At 42.3% G+C, this 15,075-nt stretch overlaps 1 protein-coding gene across 1 annotated transcript in view; it reads right to left on the bottom strand.

The window, feature by feature from the left end:
• Positions 1 to 3,756: 3,756 nt before the first annotated feature.
• Positions 3,757 to 15,075, bottom strand: part of NSMCE2 (NSE2 SUMO ligase component of SMC5/6 complex) — a 696,967-nt gene continuing 685,648 nt past the window's right edge. Inside the window, exon 8 of the mRNA XM_078686783.1 lies at positions 3,757 to 4,106. Coding sequence (XP_078542909.1) covers positions 3,986 to 4,106 — 121 coding nt within the window. The 3' untranslated portion in view covers positions 3,757 to 3,985. The remainder of the gene's footprint in view (positions 4,107 to 15,075) is intronic.

Raw genomic sequence — 15,075 nt, forward strand, 5'->3', positions numbered from 1 at the left:
TATTATTGCACGACGCCTCCAGGATCTGATGCCGGTCCTCATCCATCCGGATCAGTCGGGCTTCATCGCGGGACGACAGACCCACGATAACTTACGCCGGGTGATCCATTTGATCGAAAAGGCCGATAGATTCCGCATCCCGGCGGTGCTAGTGGGGTTGGACGCGGAGAAGGCCTTCGATCGAGTGGATTGGGGGTTTTTGTTTCGTACCCTAGCGGCCTTTGGTTTCTCGGATAAATTCATCACGATGATCTGGCGAACTACAGTACTCCTCGCTCCAGAGTAGCTGTTAATGGACACCTGTCTCCCTTCTTCTCCCACTCCCGCGGTACTAGGCAGGGCTGTCGTCTTTCCCCTCTGCTCTTCGCGCTTAGCATTGAACCGCTGGCGTTGGTGGTACGGAAGCATGAGGGGATTCGGGGCCTCCCCTTCACGGGAGAGCAACACAAAATCTCACTCTTCGCAGATGACGTTCTACTGTCCATAGGAGATCCTAGTCCTCTCGCTCCCACACGTCCGGAGGGTAGTATCCGAATTTGAGGAGGTAGCCGGCTTTAAGGTAAACTTTGGGAAGTCGTACATCCTAAACCTCACACTATCACCGGCTGAAATGGAGCGGGTACGGCTTTTGACCCCCCTGTCCTGGGCGACCGGCTCCCTCTTGTATCTGGGGGTCCGCTTAACACCTACCGTGGGGGGCCTGTTCGCGGCTAATTTCCCTCCGCTGCTGACGTCCATACGGGCTGACTTAGCCCGCTGGAGGCCCAAATACATCTCATGGCTAGGCAGAATACACGCCATTAAGATGGTTCTCCTCCCTAAGTTCCTCTATCTTTTTCAGGCCCTTTCCGTTCCGCTGGATCTATATTTTTTTAGACGCCTCAAAACTCTGATGCTCCGCTTCATCTGGCAAGACGGGCGCGCCCGTTTCTCCTTTTTTACATTGCGTCGATTGCGGTCGGAAGGAGGAGTGGGTCTTCCCGATATGCACCTGTACTATAAAGCGGCGCAACTGCGAGTTCTTGTGGAATGGTCCCAGCAACTCTCAGAGAAACACTGGCTGCATATGGACAGGAGTATCGCGGGTCGGTCCGTATGGGATCTAGCTTGGAAGCCCAAGGGAGATAGGCCCAGGAATGCCTATATCAGTACCCCCACCAGCACGGTGCTGAAAGTGTGGGACACAGTCTCAGGCGATGATCGTTGGATGACGTTCCCGTCGCCCTTCACTCCCATTCATTTCAACCCGGCCTTCCCCCCCGCATTGCAGGAGGGCCCCTTCCGTTTGTGGCGTGAGGGAGGCTGTCGAGCACTTACTCACCTTTTCCATGGTACAGTTCCGCTCACCTTCACTAATTGCATGAGAGACTATGGGGTTCCCCCGTCTGAAAGATATCACCATCTCCAGCTCCTTCACTGGGCTACCTCCACCGGGACGGGTGATGCAGCTACGAGACCGCCCTCCACCTTCGAGGCCTTCCTCCTGCACACTACCACCATGAAGGGGGCCATCTCCTTTCTCTATAAACTGCTGCTCACTACGGCGGCATCGCCCCGCCCACGCTATATGGGACATTGGGAGGAAACGATCGGAAGAGACATCGCCGATGCCGAATGGACAAGCCTCTGGCGGGACATCACGGCGCACAATCGCTCGGTAGCGCTGCGAGAAGCCCACCTCGAAACGATGATGGACTGGTACTTATACCCATCCAAATTGCACCGCATCTTTCCATCCTCTTCCGACCGCTGCTGGAGAGGCTGCGGTTTCCTGGGGGATTTCCGCCATATCTGGTGGGACTGCCCGATCATTCGCCCTTATTGGGAGGAGATCTTGTCCCACCTCAAGGACATCCTTGGCTATCCGATATCTACCTCACTAGAACATGTCCTACTCAGGCTTCGGGACCCAGGTCTTGCGCACCAGACGAGAGCCGATAAGCAAATTCTTTGGCTCTGCCTTGGGGCGGCTAAACTCACCCTTGCGGCAGCATGGAAGACGCCGACTGCACCAGCGACCTCCCTCTGGCACGCGAGGCTGTGGAGACTTCTGAGTGTAGAGAGAGTGGCGGACATCTTTTTGGAGAACTTTAAGAACTTCATCTTTCGCTGGGGCCCTCTAGTCCGATTCCTTTCACGAGGATTGCCCTCGGCAGTCTGTCCTTCCTCGGAGCGCGCGCTCCACCTATTTCAACTTTAATTAAGATAAGTATGTCTGTATGTATAAATGGCTGTCATCATCACGGGGGGAGGGATGGGAGGGGTGGGAGGGAGGTTCGTTGCGGGATGATCCTATTATGCGACATTCATTGCACCTTTAGACGGGTTCAGCAATTTGTGCCCGAGACGGCTTGCCTCGGCTCCGGCTGCCCTCCTTGACTGGAACTTGGACTCCGACTTTGGATTATCTATGCTGCACTGCCGTTGAGTCTCTTCTTCCTGAAGTGCGTTGCCCGTGTGTGGACTGTAATTCAGAGATGTCGCTCGTTGTACTGTTTTATTTTGTGTTTGCACACTGAAAATAAAAATAAAAATTTTACACAAAAAAAATAAACCTTTATATTGGACATCTTCGAGACTCTGAGGAATAGCTTGGGATCGTGATATGTTTGACGGCAGGACCTCTTGTTCTTTCCCTTATTTTCAAGCTACTTTTAAGTGTCCGCGCTCATTTGGGCAGACATTCTCAACACTTATGGAGTTAATTTTGGATATCTTTTATTCCCTTCTTTCTGATAATTCTACATCCTCAGATGAACCAATTTAAAAAAATGTATATTTATTTCCAAAGGCTTCCTTGATCTATAAATGTCTGTTTACCCCAGACTCTGTTTGTTCTAAAACTAATTTAGAATTGGCCTGGGAGAGAGATTTGGGTTGTGTGTGGAGCATTGACTTCTGAATCAAAATCTGGGCAAGATCATTAAACATTTCTAGATCTGCTTCTACTACCCAATCCATGTGTTTTCTTTATCACAGGTTGTATTTTGCTACCTTATCAATAGCTAAATTCTCACATATTAATAAAGATTCCTGTTGGTCCTGTAAATCTCCTCTAGCTGATTTGATCTTTTATTTTCTTGTCCCAATGTAACATCCTTCTGGGTGAACATATGGTCTACTATATCCAAATATCTTAAGTTAAATATCCCTTTATCAAATTATATTCTTTTTGCAGGAAGTTTGATAGAATCCCTGGGTTTGCCTGTCCACGAACAAGGTTTATTTGATCTTATGTTGGCTTAAGCTTTTCAACAAATCACACTAAATTGGAAAAGCTCTACTAATCTTTGAGTTAAGTCTTGGTGGAATAATGTTTGTCACTGTAATAGACTGGATATCGCTTTTGCCTCCTCTTACAATCCACTTGCTAATACTTATATTGGTTTCCATTAACTAATTATTTAAATAATTTTGCTTAAAGGCAGGAATGTTTTAAACGTTCTGAAAATGTTAAACCGTTGTAATTTATTTACTCTGCTTATTTACTCTGTTATTTCTCAATATTATATCATTTTTTGGGTAGTTTAACAATGTTGTTCTTTGTTATCACTGTGTAATGATACGAAATCTTCAGTTGTACAATTATATTCTTCCCTCTCCGCATAAAAATGTCAAAATGTAAAATGTTCTACTTTGTTTAATATTTGCCTTCTTATTTCTTGTTATTTCAGTTTAAGATAATGTGTATGGCTTATTCTCTGTATCTGTACCTTAGTTCAAATAAAGCTTTTAAACTTTAAAAAAAATCACAGCTGTTGTTCACAACTATTTATTAGAAATCATTTTTAAACAACTCCTGAAAGCGTTTTCATTTCTCAGTGTAATTTACTCTTACACAACACATACTGAGGATAAATGTATCAAATACCATCAACTTCAATTGTAAAAAATGTCACTGGTTACACAACTTCCTTACATCACCAAAAGCAGGCATACAAGCCGGAAAGCACAATGTTGTGTTGAAGAAGCTCTGTCCATCTGACTACAGTGAATGCTGCCTCCCCTTCTGTTTATGCTGATTTTCAATTGCTCTCTTCAATGCTGTATCCAGCACCAGGTCAGATTCTTTCATGTCTGAGTTATCACAACCAACTTTCGGGCATCTGCAAAACAAAATGTGAATGCATGAAATATGCTTTCTTGTGCGGATTTTTCAGTGATTGTGAAGTTTCAATTTGGCTACATGTTGAATGTAGTCATCACACTACTGCTGTGGTTTAGTGAAAGAACATTTATTCTCCAAGAAGGAAAAATCAAGGCAAGGAAGAACACTATACGGATAAGGAGAAGCACACCAACTGAAAACTTCAGAATCCAGTGAACCCTTTTTTTTAAATGCTTTTGCCCAACTCTGAAAAACCTCCACTCCCGTCTTGAACTGCATCCACGGCTACTACTACACCCTCATGATCATCAGGTATAGAGTCATCAACCAGGGGCATCCAGGACAGGGAATCTGCCCTGAAATTGTTATACTTTGAACATACTTGACAGTGCTATTCCATTCGTGTAATTTAGACAAAAGCCTATCTACCCTGGATGAGGCATTACACAAACCATTACCAGTGAGACGAAAAAATAGTGGATTGTGGTCTGTGTGGATGTCAAAAGAGGATCCGCAAATATAGGTTTTTAATTTTTGAACTGCCCACACACAAGTTAAAACATCTCTATGGTAGAATAATTCACTTCTAGATCATTTAGAGCCCTTGAAGCATAGGTAATACAGTGTTCTTTCCCTTTGACCCACTGTCCTAAAACTGCCCTTAAACCCCATAGGCCAGAATTAACACTAATGATACATTTTGTCCATAGATGAAATGAAAAGCAAGAGCTTTAATCACTAGTTTATAAACTTTCATAAAAGTCTCATTGGCTTGTGAAGACCAATTACATTGTTAACCTTTTTGAGTAACAGTGGGAAAGGTTATATTATTACAGCATAACCTGGAAAAACAAGGGCCAAGTGTGCTGTTCAAACTATGCTTTGACATCATCCGACCTTGATATCATATGTCTTCTGATGCTAGAGGAGGCCAGGTTATATAACAAGACATGAAAAGAAGCAGATGTATGTGACCCTGCAGAGCGTGAACTAGCCCCAGACTAGAAGAACCCATGATGAGGACAAGGTTATTGATGTCTACTATCCTGTAGTATTTTCCAGGAAATTGTGGCTATTCACACAGCGGCACTACGGCACATACTAGGGATAATTTTCCAGGTTCTGTGCACGTAATGTACGTTTCACCATGTATTTTGTCTTGTTTTTGTAAGTTGCTAGCTGGTATCACTTGCCTGCCAGCATTAATCAAGAAGCATTGGCATAGCCAATAGGTCTCGCCTTTGGGACCTTATGTGTTTAGCCAGGACTTTTGGCTATGTTGTAGAGCATTGTGGCTGCTGTGCATTATGTTGAAAACGAATAATAAAAAGTGTTAAGCATTGTTGTTACTTTTATACAAACGAAGACGACATTATATACAACAGAAAAACCTGATTAAAAAAGATTTTAACATAAAAAATTTCTTCTAGATTTTTTGTACATGCACTGCTGGCAACTTCTTCCTGCCTGTTCTCATTCTTGTTAGTTATAATGTTTTTGTTATGGGGGAGCGGAACATAAATAACGGGGGAGTGGAATTTGGAAAACAGTAATTTAATTAGAACACGAGCAGTTGACGGACACTAGGGAAGAATCAACAGATGCCAGATTCCAAGGGCAGACTGATGTGATGCTTAGGAGGTGCGCTGATGCAAAATGGTGGTGGTGAATGATGTTTGGTGCTCAGGTGGTGACACTATATGCTGTGGATTGGGGGTACGTTGTGGATTGTGGAGTTGAAATATGTTGTTTGGTGTGTAATTATGCATTGTGTATTGGAAATGTATGGAGTTGAATTGTGTGGCCTGGAACTGTGGTGTTGAGTGAAATTATGCTTAGTGAAATTGTGTCATGGTGTGGAGTGCATTCATGTTGATTGGTGGTATGTGGTATACAGTGCATTTATGTGGAGTGTATTTATGTTGCATTGAGTAGAGTGCAATTATGTGGTGTGTAATTATGTGGGACTGAGTGGTATTATTTTGAGTGTATTTATATTGCATTGAGTAGAGTGTTATTATGTGGTGTGTAATTGTGTGGCACTCAGTGGTATTATCGGGAGTGTATGTTGTATTCAGTAGAGTGTCATTATGTGGCATGTAATTATGTGGAACTGAGTGGTATTATTCGGAGTGTATGTTGCATTGAGTGCAGTGTAATTATGTAGCAAATAATTACGTGGCACTGAGTGGTAGTGTGTGGAGTGTATGTTGCATTCAGTAGAGTGTAATTATGTGGCACTGAGTGGTATTTGGAGTGTATGTTGCATTGAGTGCAGTGTAATTATGTAGCATATAATTATGTGGCACTGCGTGGTATTACCTGTGTGCACTACTTAAATGAATGTAAGGCTACCAAACAGCTGCAATGTGTCATGGGCACCAGGCGCCAGTCCTGGACTTCTTTTAACTGAACTTTTTTAGGTATGTCCAATTAGTTAATTTGAAGACTACAACTTCCTGGATTGTTGGTGGAAAATGCTGTGCTACGGGGTCCTCTGGATACAATGTGCAAATATAACCATCCTGTTGATTGCACTGCTCTCGGCACTTGTGTTGGGCCTATTTGTAGAGAAGGGGGGCTAGGTCCATGGAAATAAGGTGATTTATCAAAGATCACAGGTGATGTCTACTGGAGGAAGTCTTGCTTGTAACTCGTAAATTAACCACAAACCACATCTCCAGTTGTTTGTTGGTTGTGTCTACGCTTTCAAACTGCACAGTCTAGTAACATCACTGACTGACAGCTCAATTTAAACCAATGTCTGCAATTAGCTCCCGCCCTTAGAAGTGTGCGCTCTAAACTGGTTTCTCTAATGCCACTGTCTCAAAAGCAACACCTCTCTACTACTGGATTGGATTATTTGCGCCACGTCAGTCTGTGGGTGAGCTGCATACAAGTTTGTGTAGTACAGTGCAAAGGCCCCCGCAATATCTGTGGGTGTAGTATGTGTGAAGCTTTGGTCTTTAATGGATGTTACCCATCTCAACTCCATTTCCTTCCTGCCCAACCACGGTAGCAGCTTTCCTGCCCTGTCACCTGTCTCATAGGGTCTATGTTGGACTGCCAATAGCCGAGCCCTCACCTCCCTGGTCGCCAGTGCCTGATACTCCCTTTTGGTTATTTCAATTTGGCGAAGGGTATGAACGGTCAATGTGGAAGAGCCACTTCATTCCAAACTCAAAAGCTTGCATTCTAAGGCCGCCATCTCCTGGGTTTCTCGTCTCTTTTTATGGGCAATTATATTTTGTGCTCTGTCTCTAAGCAACGTCTTGAATGCTTCCCATAAAGTGACTGCCGACTGAACTGAACCTACATTCGCCTTAAAATAGAGCTCTGAATTTACCCTGAGCTCTTCAGCAACTCTTTTATCTTTCAAGGCCCATGGGCCAAGTCTCCAGTTTGTTACCTGGCGATCACCCATCCAGCCCACCAGACAGCGTAGAGGTTCAAATGAACAAGGAATTTCCATTTGTCTTTTCTGAGAAAATTGGTGAGCTGAAGAGTTTTCAGAATGAAGGATGACTGTGTTCCATGCATGCATAAAATAAAAAACATTCTTTTTCATCAAAGAGAAAGTTGAGGCAGAATTGAGGAAATTAAGAGATACAGGTGTAATCAAACTAGTTGAGTCCTCGATTCGGATTACCCCCTAGTAGCTGCAAGACGCATGACTGGTAATGTGTGTATGTGTGTGGATTTGAAGAAATTGAACAAGAATATTTTTGTTGATAAATTTCCACTGCTGCAAAGTCAGAAAATGTTAGCTTTGACTAAAGGGATCAAATTATTTTCAACTACAGATTTAACAGCAGCATATCACTAGGTACCTCTGCACAGGAAAAGCCGGCAGTTAACTGCATTTGTAAGTGCTGTTTCCAGTTCCTAAGGGTTCCTTTTGGGATGCGTCAGCCGCAGCTGTATTTTAGCATCTCATGTTCAGTTTATGTAAAGATCTCAAGAATGTCATCTTCTTTCAAGATGACATTTTGTTCATGGAACAAACAAAGGAGCAGCATGATACCTTGCGGAAAATGTTACACATTTTGCTCGAACATGGTTTAACCACAGAAATGAAAAAGTGAAAATGTTCTCAAAATAGTTTGACTTACACCGGACAAGAGGTATAAAACCTAAGAAATAGTTTAATATCAGCATAAAAATACACCTCCACCCAAGAATAAGGCTGATGTGAGAGCATTGTTGAGGATGGCAGTGTTTTATGCTAAATTTGTAAAAAGAAATGTGCAGAAAAACCTTTGAAGGGAAAACCCTGTTAAAGGTTAGGATCCTAATTTGCATATGATTGTGACTGCTGATGCAAGCAACAGAGGATTGGGGGCAGTACTGACTCAGAAAGAACCTAATGGGTCTGATGTCAATATTGCTTTTGCCTCTAGATTATTGACTCCAGCAGAAGAAAAGTACTCCGTATTAGAGAAAGAAACTCTGGCTTGTGCATGGGGTTTTGAGAAATGTAGGCAGGACGTTTGGGAAATGAGAATAACTTTATGTACTGCTCACAAACCTTTGGTTAAGGTGCTTAGCTCAGAGGGTATGGACAAAGCAATACAGGGGATTGCAAGAACATACGTTAGATTGCTGAATTTCAACTACATTGTTAAATACCTGCCAAGTGTAAGGAACAGAGTTGCAGATTTTCTTAGCTGTATGCCTGTGGCTATCAATACTGTCTAGAAAATGTTTGGGAAGAGTGCAAGGTTGGAGGGAATTTGGGACGATTCAATGTGTGGTGTACGTCCGGAAGAATGGTGCCTGGGTAATGAAAGTGATGCAAAATTAGTGCTAGTAAATGTTTATCAAAGATGGATAGCCCGAGGGAAAAAGCAGACAAAGATCTACGGAAATATGGAGAGTTGAAGGATGAGTTGAGTTTTGTTGATGATTGTGTGGTCAGGGGTTCATCTGTTGTACCCCCAAAAAGTGTAAGAATTAAGTTGTTAAATATTTGCACTGAAGGTCACCTATGTTTGATTAAAACTAAAAGAAGAGTAAAAGAATGATATTGGTGGCCTGGTATCGATATAGAAATTGAACGATAAGATCTATATTGGGTTGAGTGCAAATCTCATGTGACATTAAGCCCTACTTACGACCTATTAAGTGTCCATGCATGCCGTGGGAGAAGGTTGAAATTTACATCATGGGTCCATTATGGCAGGAATAGAAGGGTCATTTGTATTTAATTGCACGGATGGATATATGTTCTAAATGGGCTGAGGTAGAATTTATAGGAAATGTGGCTGCAAAGTATTTTTGAAGGAAGCCTTGCCTAAGGTGGTCTTTAGTGATAATGGAACACAATTTGTATAGAATGTAGATAGGAAAAAATGGTATTACTCTTAACACCACGTCGAATTATCCTCCTTCTGGAATTGATGGTATAAAGAGGTTTAATAGAGTTGTGTAAGGTGTGATACATTAGGCGAGAAGAAGTTATTTAGATTGGAAACATGAAGTACAAAAGATGTTGAGATATTACAGAATAACATGCAATGCTATTATTGGGTTTCATCTTTTTTATTGATGAAAGGAAGGACTCCATTAACTAAGGACAATTTGTGTTGGCTGAACAGAACTAAGGTTGTGAACTGGGATCCTAATGTTGTGACTTGGGATTCTAATGTTGTTAAAGTAAATTTGGAAAAATCCCAAAATGCATATAAAAAATTGCATGATGTAAGGCACGATGTGAACATAGACTCGATTTGAAGGAAGGAGATTAGGTGAGAGTCAAGACGAATTTTTTTTGAAGAAAGGAAGTTGTAGATTTTGGAAACCTAGGAGAGTAGAAGAGTTGCGTTGCAATTCCGCTGTATTGAGTGATGGCAAATGCTGACATATGAGCAGATTGTCAAGGTGCACGAGAAATGTGGAAAGTCGAATGAAAGAATGTGAGTGGTGGTGGTATGATGAATGTGTTGAAGAGGATGATGAATGTGTTGAAATGGAACATAAGTGGAGGAGGATTGAGAATTGTTGTGAAGCAACTTTTGGAAATGATTAAGTTTTGTTGGATGGGATGGAGGCAATATCCAGAGAGAAAGGCGTTTATCGTGAGAAACAGAGAGCTGAAGAAGTTAAAGGAAATGGAGGCTAGGGAAAGAGTAGTAGGTTTTGGAAGAGTAATCTGTTGTGTCTTGTGTTTGTATAAATGAGGCCTCTAGTGGTCTTTGGCAGACTTCTTCCAAGTGCTACGTCATCTGTTGGGTGTGACTGGATGTGGTTAATAAAGTTGGTGACGCAGTGCATTTAGTTAATGGTTGCATGCTGAAGAATAAAAACATGCAAATCAGAGCTCCGTGTGTTGTATGGTCTGTTACATGCACCCGGGCTGGGAAGGAAGCTACAACTTTTTCCAAGATAGGGGATAATTACCCCAAGGATACAAAATTGCTCTCATGGCACCGTCCAAAATGTAGGTCGGAATCCCTTTGATGATATGTTATGACCTAGAAGACCATCTTCTGAGAAAAAAGTCTGCACTTTTCTGGTCTGGTTGTCACAGCGCTGTCAATAAGTAATTCCAGCACGCATCATAGAACAGTAACATACTCTGCGGGATTTTGAGTAAAAAGTTGTAAGTTATTCGAAAATGCTGTTACAGTGCTGAAATACCCAAATAAATGATTGATCATCTTGTGCAATACACTTGCTGCAGAGGTCAGCCTTAAAGGGAGGCATAAAAACTTGTATGACCGAAAAATGGTATAAATGTGGTAAGATTTTGTGGTGTGTGAGTAATATCAATTTGATGATAATCAGAGTGAAGATCTGTGAAGTAAAAATATTTGGCTATAAGCTGGCTATTATTTCTTGGCTAGCAGGAACTTGAGGGAAGTCAACCAAAGTGTCCTTATTGAGTGTGCCAATGTAAATCCAAAAATGCAAACCCCCAGACTGGTTCCTGGTTAAAACCACTTAGGGAAACCTAAAATAGTCAATGGACTCAATTATCTCTTTAAAACAAAGATGTTCTAAAATAACTTGGGTGTCATTCCTGATGCTCACCAGTACTGGTCTAATTCTGTGTACAATAGGCACAGCATCACATTTTACTTTAATACAATGTTCAAACCGTTTCACAAGAGCGGACTCAATTTATGAAAACTTCATGATACTCATATATTTTTCTGTACCAGGCTTTCATTCATATCAACTGAGAATGCAGTTATTTCTCCTAGCACTATTGGATAATTCTGATCCAGGTTTTAAAGAATAATACTAATCTGGCCAATTCTCTCCATCCCAAATCGCCTCTTCACTTCACTGCCACATACACTTTATTTTCAATCTTCCTACCCTCAATCTTCCTACCCAAGCATTACAAAGTGCTAATAGCCTAACATTTCAATATTATGTTCCACAAAGGCCTGTGGTTTATGTCTGTAAAATGCAGACCTATTTCTTCTGGCTTATTTCTATGAAAAGTAGAGTCTAGAAGAATGGAAATAGGTTCCTCTGAATCTGCCATTACTGTTAAAGACACTTTGCCAATAGATGACCTCACACACCTGAATCAATTGCCAAGCCCATACTGGTAAATCTATCCACACAATCGTGTGTCATCACTTGCACATTACTGATTTCAATACTGCCATTCCCAGCTTTGCAGATTCAATTGAAATTACCTATTTGTTAGAGTTATTGTAGTTTCCCCAAGTACTGGACAACTAGGGTTGTTACCAACATGAGTTCTAGACCCACAACTATAACAACCGGATACAAACTTTCTGTTAGTGCCTCTTGGTATCTTCGCTTTAAAGTTAATCGCATAAACAGGTACTGTTTCAAGTACACTGTTCACAGGAGATAAACCCTCCAGACAGGCTAAGACTTTGAAGAAAGCACTGACTGCTCAATATTAATTATGTGTGTTACTCTTGGGTTTTTACATATTTATTGTTTTTCTTGATTTTGTTTTACTTTACAAACAACTGAAGGCGAATTGGTCTATAGTATAACTGTCCATATAGTTTTCAAAATCACAAGAGGCTGCTAATATACGTAAAGCAGCTACATACACCTTGACACCTTGACACTTTTATCACTGTTCTATTTGTGTTAAAAAACTATGCTTTTCAAGTAAGACACTTGGTTCTTCGGAGTATGGTCTCTGCATCCTTTCCTTTTGCTTCTCATTATCATCGCACACAATAAAATGACCCTGTGGAGCTTCTATCTCAAGCATATTGTCAAATACCTGTATACATCCCATCCTCGTCGCCATTGTAAAATAATCCTCAGGACACAGTAAGTACAGTGCAATATTCCTGTTTAATGGAGCTCGTAAATCAGCCTCCAGTCTCATCCCAGTACTTCAACTGAATACCACATATATATATTCTTTTAAAACCCTCAACATTCAACCCTTAACATTCTTCACAGAACGAATGACATCACAAGGAATTAGTTACTTACCTGTACACTATAGTTCTCTAGTATTATCTTTCATAGATTCACATGCTTGTATCTTCCCCGTCGTTATGGTGGGAGTCTCACGGTAACAGAATGACCAAAGCAGTATCATAGAGAAGAAAAACTGCATAGAAAAGCCCTTAGGGACTGTAGTATTTTGTAACCAGACCTCCTCATTGTTTGGTCCAAAAGTCAGCCAATCAGCATTGCTGCCCTGCCCTCACACTCCCCAGCAGAAGCTTCCTGCCTCAGATTTCCGGCCCCAAGTGAGAGACCTATATAAATACCGAGACAATAAGTTCTGCCTGAGAAACGGGGAGGTGGGCGGGCGCATGTGAATCTATGAAAGATAATACTGGAGAACTATAGTGTACAGGTAAGTAACTAATTCCTTCTCCAGTATTACATCTTTCATAGATTCACATGCTTGTATCAGAGTAGTAAGTAGTACCAGTAAAGCCTGCAGCGTTTCCAGGATAGAACCCAGAAGGAAGTTCTGCAGCTGAAATATCGTTAGAACATGATCTGAAAATATACAGGGCAGATAAGAATAGAATACCATGTATAACAAAATCAGATTCTACATATAGATATATAAATATATATATATACATACACACATTGCATAGAGTATTAATAGAGAAATACAGAATACCTTATTGAAACAGACGTTTCAGAACAGCTTGCCCTACTGCCGTGTCCTCTTTCCATGCAGTGTCAAGACAGTAGTGCTTGGTAAATGAATGCACACTCTTCCAAGTCGCTGCTCTGCAGATGTCAGGGAGAGACACTCCTGCAAATAAGGCTATCGATGTCGCCATCTTTCTTGTGGAATGAGCAGTCACTCTGGAATGAAGCGGCTTTCCAGCTTTCTCATGACACTTAATGATAGCCGATGATATCCATCTGGCGATACTCAAGTCTTGACAGAGGTAGCCCTTTCCTCTGACCTTCAAATGCAATGAATAACTGTTTAGATTTGCGGAATGTTCTTGTTCGTTCGATGTAGAATTTTAAACATCTAGCGATGTCCAAAGAATGCAGTGCTCTTTCTGCTTCAGATGAAGGATTGTTGAAGAAGGTAGGCAAAATAATTGGCTCATTCAAGTGAAAAGAAGTAGGGACCTTGGGTATAAACTTAGGATTTGTCCGTAGTATAACCCTGTCCTGTCGAAATTGCAGAAAAGGCTCTTCCACCGAAAAGGCTTGTATTTCGCTAACTCTCCTCGCCGAGGTCAGAGCTAGCAGCAGGGCTGTCTTCCAAGAGAGGAATTGTAATTCTGTCTTGTGTATAGGCTCGAATGGTGGCCTCATAAGCTGCGTCAAGACTGTATTGAGATGCCAGGGTACTGGCGGTCGTAGAATGGGTGGAAAAGCTCGAAAGAGCCCTTTAACGAATTCTTTTATCAGCCTGTGGGACCAGAGAGACGGCTCGTCTGGTGTTCTCCTAAATCTTGAAATCGCCGCCAAATGCACCTTCAGCGAGGCATGAGACAGACCTGCTTTTGATAACGACAACAGGTATGGCAGAATACCTTTTGGGGGTACCGTCAATGGATGTAGACTTTGACTAGTACACCAGTGACAGAAGCGTGTCCATTTGGCTGTGTATGTCTTGTTGGTTGACATAGCTCTGGATTGTGAAAGTATTTGTCGGCAGTCTTGTGGAATACTCATGGCTTGAAATTTCCGCTCATGAGGTTTCATGCGGATAATTTTAGCGATGGTAGGTCCGGATGCAGAATTTGTCCGTTGCTCATTGATATGAGGCTCTGGAATGTCGGGAATTGCACCTTGTTGCCTTTCGACATCTGCAGCAGATCTGAAAACCATGCCTGCCTCGGCCAAGCTGGTGCTATCAGAATGACATGACATGGTTCCGATCTCATTTTGCGAATCATTCGTGGTATTAAAGGAATTGGTGGGAACGCGTAAGCAAACATTCCCCTCCAGTCCATGTGAAATGCATTTCCTTTGGAATCCCGCTGAGGGTACCTGGACGCAAACTGATCGCATTTCGAATTGTCTCGGGTTGCGAACAAGTCGAACGTTGGTGTGCCCCATCTTTGGAATACTCTGAAGCTGAGTGTCGTTCAGTTCCCACTCGTGCAGCACACTTGTCGTGTGACTCAGGACGTCTGCTCTTGTGTTGAGGATGCCTTGTATATGCTGCACCCGAATAGAAATGTTGTGTTTTAACAGCCATTTCCAAATTCTTTGCGCCAGCGCCGAAAGAGGTTTGCTTCAGAAGATAAAACATAGTCGTGGTGCTGTCCGTCTGAATGAGCACCGACGAGTTCTGTATTCTGGGAAGGAAAGCTTGGAGCCCCAGAAACACCGCTTTGAGTTCCAACAGATTTATGTGAAGCTGTGCTTCCCACTCTGACCAGTGGCCCTGGATCTCCAGCTCCTGGAGATGCGCGCCCCATCCTTGCAACGAAGCATCTGTCGTCATCACATATTCGTGAGTTTGAGGTACAAAGATGAGACCCTGATTCAAGTTCCTCTGAACCTTCCACCATGACATG

This window comes from Lissotriton helveticus, chromosome 4_1 (genome assembly GCF_964261635.1).
Source record: "Lissotriton helveticus chromosome 4_1, aLisHel1.1, whole genome shotgun sequence".
In the NCBI taxonomy this organism is placed as follows: Eukaryota; Metazoa; Chordata; class Amphibia; order Caudata; family Salamandridae; genus Lissotriton; species Lissotriton helveticus.